Source organism: Vanacampus margaritifer, chromosome 1 (genome assembly GCF_051991255.1).
Source record: "Vanacampus margaritifer isolate UIUO_Vmar chromosome 1, RoL_Vmar_1.0, whole genome shotgun sequence".
In the NCBI taxonomy this organism is placed as follows: Eukaryota; Metazoa; Chordata; class Actinopteri; order Syngnathiformes; family Syngnathidae; genus Vanacampus; species Vanacampus margaritifer.
This window is the reverse complement of record NC_135432.1, coordinates 59,083,857-59,091,377: the sequence shown is the minus strand read 5'-3', so window position 1 is coordinate 59,091,377 and position 7,521 is coordinate 59,083,857. Positions and strand designations below refer to the sequence as shown.

The following is a 7,521-nucleotide window of genomic DNA, read 5'->3' as shown; positions in this document are numbered from 1 at the left end:
TATACGTTTATTAAGTTTGGGCACATTGTGGTTAGATGCGAGTGTGAAAGACAGGTACGTTGCATAGCGTTCACACTTTGCAAATATCACAACTCAATGGGAAATAAAATGTACAAATAAAATGTACAAACAGTGTTAGACAATGTGCCTCGGGTTTACATTTAAAGGTACACGCATATGGACTATCGGGACACATATTTAGCATTTCCTTCCCTTCCGACCGAACTCCACAAAGGCCAGATTGTTTCATTTATCGTTGTGAGATTATCCACAATGTAGTTACCAGGTACGGTAACAGTCAGGCTAGCTTCTTCCTTTTAGCCCACTGTAGTTCTATCTTTAAGTTGAACACAGATATAAATCAAGGTTTACTTCTAATTTGGTTCAGTGTATTACTGTACTGAGCACTTTTTGTTAGTGCAACAAGCTAGGCTAACTTCCATTTCCAAGATGGCCGCACTCATGAAACCATGTTTCACATCTGACCAAAAACGTCCAACCTCTCATCAAGCAACTAAACAGCAGGTTCAAAACATACAAAAATTACAACCCGTATGTAACCCATATTCTAAAAATACAAACATTTATTAGTGGAGATTGATTACTGAGGAACAATCCACAACAATAATCATAAATACTCAACACATTTTTCGTGTGGCAAAGCATACACGAATGGAGCAGCTTGTTGTGTATGTGACAGCTGAATACCTCCCCCTGCTGAGTAAACGTGGCTACTACAACAACTCTTGTGTTGTAATATCCAATGGCAGTGATTGACTGGAAAAAAGGCGATATACCGTATACCTTACTAAAAATAAAATAAAAATACAAATGTTAGTCCAGTGTATAGATGCGAGTAAAAAAAAAAAAGCTACTATTTCACAGCTGTCATCATCCATACTGTTTTATCAATATGTTAAAGCTAAATACCTTTATAGCTACATGCTACACCAAATGAACATAAATGAACACAAAAACATCTTTCCTTCAAGTGGAATGTCAGCATTTTGACAAATATTCTTAATTTAGCTGAGCTTAGTTTAGCCAACTCATTTTGCTTAGTTCAAGGGCTCAAAATGGAGCTCATCTGGCTTTGTCCAGCAAGTTGGACAGACGTGCACACATCCCTTCTAAAGTTCAATGTTTATTGGCGACATTTTTACAGTTTCAGTCAATAATTAAAAAATAATATATTTTTTTTAAAAAGCGAGTGAGAAAAACTTTGAAGTCAAAATGTGTAAGTTAATTCATTTTCATTTGAAATTGTTATCATTCATAGCGAATTTAATTATAATTAATTATTGGGGGGAAAAAAACATTATTTACAGCTGATCATTTAAAACTGCAATTATTGAATCAAGTACAGTGTGGGTACCCTGACTTACTAGCAGAGCTGCAATCGATCAATCTGTCAATTATTTTTTTCTGCTGATGAAATAAATATAAATTCGACAAAACATTTTTTTTTATTCCCATCCCTGTAGTTAAACATTCATTTCAAACAGAACATTTCAAGATAAAAAATGTTCCATTTTTATCAAAACAGTTTTGCTAATCGATTCCATCAGTTGTTGATTAATTGATTGATGCGCCTCTATACTTACACTACGAACTGTCACTTGGTCAATGTTTTTTTGGTTAAGCTGAAATTGGAGGTACGAGCAAGCTTCTACAGAATTTAACTCATAAGTCAAGGTACGACTGTATTTCAGCATGTGGCCCGCGGGCCATATTCTTCCCACCCCCGATTTAACCTCTAAAAGCCAGCAAGAAAATGGCTACATGGTATAAAAACTGCTATGTCATCATAGACACACTGCTATCTTGTTTCAAAACCATCTCAGTATAAAAAAATACACATTATTGCCGACGTTATGAAGTAGGGTGTTTTCACATTTATCCCTTCAGAACGAGCCCCCCCACCCCCCAATTTGTTATTTTGTGAAGTCAAAAAATATCTCAGCATTCTGGCGACAATTTGATTGGAATAAGAAGCACATGATGAGGTCAACTCAAATGTAACTCTGTTCCAAATGCATGTCCAATAAACAGCCATCTTAATACCAACAACAGTGGTAGTATATCAAAGTCTCCTGTATCCACCACGCTGCATAACCCAGCAGCCGAACGGGACGGTTTAAAAAAAAAAAAAAAAAAAAAAAAAAAAAAAAGGAAACAAATGAAAGAGTCCAGCTCTCTAAATCACAGTGCAGAGGAGTGTATAAGGGTCTCCTTCCAGCATTGTAATCATCGGACCCATTACATGAGCTCAAATCACTCACCTGGCTGGCACAGTCGATAAAGAAAGTCAGCACCTCTTCTCTGTTAAGATGGCAGGAACCTTTGATGTAAAAAAAAAAAAAAAAAAAAGGATAAAAAAAATATATACTAACTGCACAATGCATCTATCTAAAAATATTTGTAATTACTCATGAGGATAGGTCTTAAAAAAAAAAATGATGTTGACTCTCAGATTGGCATGACGCTGAGGTCCTCGGACAGAGAGAAGCCCGAGTCTCGGTCCCGTGCCGGCTTCTCAGCTTTGGTGTGTCTCCTCACGTCTTCGTGCCCGTAGCTGGCGTGGCGCTTGAGCAGCAGCTTGGGCATGCAGGAAGAGGAAGAGGAGGAGGATGTGTAGAAGCCCAGCGCCAACCCCAGGCCCGTCCCAGAGGACATGCTGGGGGCGGAGTTGGTGTTTTTGATGGCTTCCGGGGTTTTGGTCTGGCCCATCAACGGTAAGCTTTCTGCTTCGTAGCTTTGCTCGTCGTAGGCGTAATTGACGTTTCCGCAGGGGAAACTCTGCAGCTTGGCGAGGTCCGCGCCCCCCTTTGAGGGGGCGGCGCTGCTTTGGCTCTTACTGTGGGGCGTGCTCAGTGTGGCTGGAAGCTGGCAGGAGGGCGATGCGAGAGGTTCGAGGTGGGAGCACTTTGAGCTCTCGCAACCTGCCCGCTTGCACTCGGAGGCGGGCTGAGATGGACTTGAGAGGGGCACGGACTGAGTGTGAGCCAGGGTCTTCTTGCCCTTCAAGCTTTCCAAGACCCAGGAGCCGTACGTCGGGTTCCACAAATTCTTAGTTTTGTTCTTCGGCCGCTGGCTTCCCGAACAGGAGCTGTTTGCGGTACTAGTTTGGCGCAAGGGATGCTCGGGCAAGGCCGCCGGGGCCGCCTCAGCCCAGGAGGGATCCGGGGGCACCTCGCGGCATGGCGTGGCCTCGCGCTGCACGGGCGGGACTCCCTGAAGGAGAAGACAAGGTTTGGCGGGCTGCGGGAGAAGGGCCGAGGAGGCGGGAAGAGGAGCGAAACTGGTGGGCGTGCTGTCGGACGGGCGGATGACGGCGGCGCTATCGTCGTCCGCGGTGGGCCGATATTCCACCGGGAGAGGCGTGTTGATCACATCTGGGTCCTGATGTGACAAGTGAGACGGGAAGATGAATTGCAACAGACTTTTCATTCATCTCATAGTTTCCAGTCAGAGTGCTTTCACGTGTGAAATAATACCACAATAATAACCACAGCCCTCGGAATGATGTAATCCAAACTCATCAGGTGCCATAAAGTGTACCTGAGTGCAGTAGTTGATCCTCTCGAGTATAGTGGAGAAGTTGGGCCGATGTTCAGGACAATGCTGCCAGCACTGGGTCATGATTCGATAACTAAACAGTAAACATACACAACTATCTGTTGTTTAGCTTGAATGGGATTTCAAAGTCGAATCTTTTTCTTTTGTTTTTGCTGTGTTGTGAGCACTCACACTGGGCCCGGGCAGCCCTCTGGGGGGTCCATCCGACCTCCACTGGTCACAAACTCCAGTACCTCCTGGTTGGTCTTACAAGGGTAAGGCATGTAGCCCAAAGAAAGGATCTCCCATAGCAGTACTCCAAACGACCTGTAGGGGGAGCCGCACATCTACTTCACATGACTTCCTACAATGCTTTTTACTGGTGTTTCTTTAGACTTCGTCTTTTATTTAATGGGGACTGTTTTGGAAAATCGACTTTGAAATGGCTTGTTTCCGTACAGCTGGGTCTGTGGAGTGCCTGCTCGCCCGTCAAGCGTGAAATTAAACAATCAAGTAAATCTTTTGTCATCTGCCTATTTGTGTGACTGTGAGTAAACCATTTTGCACTCTGACCTAAAAGGAACCAGCCCAAACATAGTTTCTCTACCTACTACACCTCTCCGTCAATAAAGTTGTAATCTAAAAAATAAAAAAAGATCATTTAAAGGGGAAGTCAACTCAAAAATGTCCTTAAGAAGTTCTATGTATGGAGGACCAAAACCGCCAAAATTAAAAAAATAAATAAATGACTATAAAATTAGATATAAAAAATATGATTGGAAAATTAAATAAAAAATAAATGGAAATAAAAGCAACAGAACACACACACATATATATATATATATACACACAGCAAAATCCACCTGGAGGCGGCCATTTTGCCCCTTGCTGTGGACTCAAAAATGACATCACAGTGCCTAAGTGCTCAGGTAACAACCAATCATGGCCGACCTGTTGTCTGGGTTTGGTCATGTGACGTTCGCAAGCACTTCGCACATCATAGGCACTGTGATGTCATTCATTCATTCTTTCCCATTTGATTAATTCATTTATTTCAGGCAGCAAACAACATAAAACAACCAAAACATAATTTTCCAATCACATTTAAACCCGGCCACCCCCATTTCTCATTAGAAAAACTACCAGGTATACTTAACCCATAATATGTATCCTTTAAGAATGTTTCCCTGCTATAAAATGACTCGCTCAATGAAGTCTATGTAGCTGTTGATTAATCAAGCTCAACGTGGACTGAATGTGAATAAACAAATAATATTGTTGTGGCAATCATCTGAAGGCTGAGTCACACATTGTCAAAGAATCCCCCGTGCAGCTCTGCGTTTCCTCCTTTGTTCATTTAAGCATGAAATGAGCACTAATGCCACACACCAACCACAACATCTAAAAGCAGTCTCGTGAAATCCAAAACAAGAGCAGAGCTGTTGGAATGCCAGTTGCTACAATAACAATAACACTCAGATGGAGGTATTAATGTAACAATAAAGTGTTGTTGTTTTTTTTTGGAACCGTTTCTGCGTGCTGCTGTTCTTTGCCACTGGACGCTATAATAACAAACCTATTGTTAAATTCATATACTTTTGTGTCAATCAAAACGGAGCATTATTCGATTCGTAAAAGCAGAATGTGTAATTTAGCTCTTGTATTGGACTATCAGTGGAAAAATGTGAGCACAGTGTGTTTTTTTTGTTTCAGTGAAGAATGACGGTCATGTGTTGCTTCTTTTTTTTTTGTTCTGGGTCACCACAAAGTTATATAGTCCAAAGGTTATTTTTCCTTCTCTATTTTTTTGAGTATTTATGTAGCCCCTGCTTTATGTCTGGCTTGTGTTTTGCGTTCACACCCTGACAGTTGTGTCCATATGGTTGCTGTTCTTGACCGCAATGCTAGTTTCCCCTCAAGCAACACTTCCAAAAGTGACTCTTGTAATTATGATGTCATTTACTGGAAGATAACAGACATTTGCTTTCGTGACGATGAGGATTTTTCCTTTATGAAGCAACATCTGGTTTAGATTCATTAGTACGTTCCCTCACAGGATTGCACCCCGGGTTCTTTTTCATGGGCATAATAAATAAGTTTATTGTCTGTTTTTAATTGAAAGGAAAACCTTCTAAGTAGACGTCAATGCGAACATACCGCATCCAAGAACATGACACCTGCCTCAGTGGGACGCATTTATAAGTGGCGATGGATTAACATTAATGAGGTCAAATGCAAGGGAGTTGTAATAAATGACTCGGGCTTTTCCAGCATACCGTAAAATCCAGTGAGTACCCATGTATAATAACCCACCCCACCCCCTCCCGTAAAAAGCCTTTTTTTTTCTCTGTACTTGTGTAACCTTATAATCAGAGTGAATAATATGAAAGGATAAAGATTTAAAACGTACCAATAAAGTGTAAATGCTTTTCACACTTTTTTAAAAATATATTTTTCTGCAAAAACAAAAAAAGAGTGTTATTCATGGGATTTAACAGTAGTTGAGTGATAGAGAAATGCTAAGCACCATATTATCTCATTTACTGCCATTGACGGCTACAGACGTAAAAAAAAAAAAATTCTCTATTAGTTAAATTTTTTGCCCACTTTTGTTAATTAATTTTTTTCATCTTTTCTTTTTTTTTTTTTTAAAAAAAAAAAAGAAGAAAAGATTATAAAAAATTAGGGGCGTCAGCCAATTACAATTTTTAATTGTAATTAATCGCATGACTTCACTAGTTATTTTGATTATTTGAAAAAAGAAAAGATTAAAAAAAGAAAAGAAAAGATTATTAAAAAATTAGGGGCGTCAGGCGATTAAAATTTGTAATCGGAATTAATCGCATGACTTCACTAGTTAATTCACGATTAATCACAGATTTTATATCTGTTCTAAATGTACAATAAAACAAAATTTCTAGGTTTTCATACTCTTGTTAACAAAAGTGGGAAATAAACTAATAGAAATAGTTCAAATGAACTTTTGACGTCTATAGCCGTCAATGGCAGTGAATGAGTTAAAAATATATATATTTCTGTCTGTGCAGGTGTACCTATAGTTGTGTCCGGTGAGTGTATAGTACCGTATATTATGGTGTGTGTGTGTGTGTGTGTGTTCACCATGTATCAGTCTTGCAGGTGAAAATTCCCTCCATGAAAGCCTCCGGCGGCATCCACTTGACTGGCAGCATGGCGCGACCACCTTTCCTGTAGTAGCTGGCTCTGGACACCAAAAATATGAAATAATAAATAGCTACATAAAACAAAAGGGAAATAAATCAAATTGAATTGGCTTTTTTTATTTTTTTTAAATATATGCTAATGATTCTAATCCTTGACAAGAGAAGGCAAAGAAAGTCATGGACTTTTGCTAAATACTCAGCTCAATATGTTTACTCTGTGACATTAATGTTCCTTATTTTGTGACCAAATTTACAAGACTTGTAAATTTAGTAGTTAAAAGTTTCCACAAACCATGGAAGCTATTGTACGCTGTTGTTCAACATAAAATCAAAGTACTTGGGTAGCACATTCCAGATGTCAAATAAAAGGGTAATTCTTCTCATCGTTTCCCATTCACTAAAATTGGAAAGGAAAATGCAAAAAAAAGAAATCCATAACCACACATGTCGTACTCAATACTTCACAATTCATGTCTTCTGACCTTTTCTGGCAAACTATTACTTGCACTTATAAATGTATTAAACGATCTTAATAGACTTCTTTTTAAATGACCATGTTTGGAGATTTCAACTTGATTAATAATGAGATGTGGTATAGCATTAGCACATTAGCATCCAAACCTGTAAATGTCTCTGGCCATCCCAAAGTCTCCGATCTTGGCCACCCTTTCCGGTCCAGGGCACGTAAGAAGGCAATTTCGAGCAGCGATATCTCTATATGAACATATTAATGAAAACACACACTGTAAGTTGTTATAGAAAATTGCAAACAAACAGCACT

At 39.6% G+C, this 7,521-nt stretch overlaps 1 protein-coding gene across 3 annotated transcripts in view; it reads right to left on the bottom strand.

Annotated features, from left to right (window-relative positions):
* Nucleotides 1-2,163: 2,163 nt before the first annotated feature.
* ltk (leukocyte receptor tyrosine kinase) overlaps nt 2,164-7,521 on the bottom strand; it is a 50,869-nt gene continuing 45,511 nt past the window's right edge. For 2 of the 3 annotated variants that reach the window (XM_077557746.1, XM_077557729.1), the window contains exons 25-29: nt 7,362-7,454; nt 6,679-6,780; nt 3,751-3,885; nt 3,562-3,652; nt 2,164-3,402 (exon numbers count right to left, since the gene is read on the bottom strand). In XM_077557746.1, coding sequence (XP_077413872.1) covers nt 2,470-3,402; nt 3,562-3,652; nt 3,751-3,885; nt 6,679-6,780; nt 7,362-7,454 — 1,354 coding nt within the window. In that variant the 3' untranslated portion in view covers nt 2,164-2,469. The remainder of the gene's footprint in view (nt 3,403-3,561; nt 3,653-3,750; nt 3,886-6,678; nt 6,781-7,361; nt 7,455-7,521) is intronic. The other variant, XM_077557737.1, reaches the window with a different exon arrangement.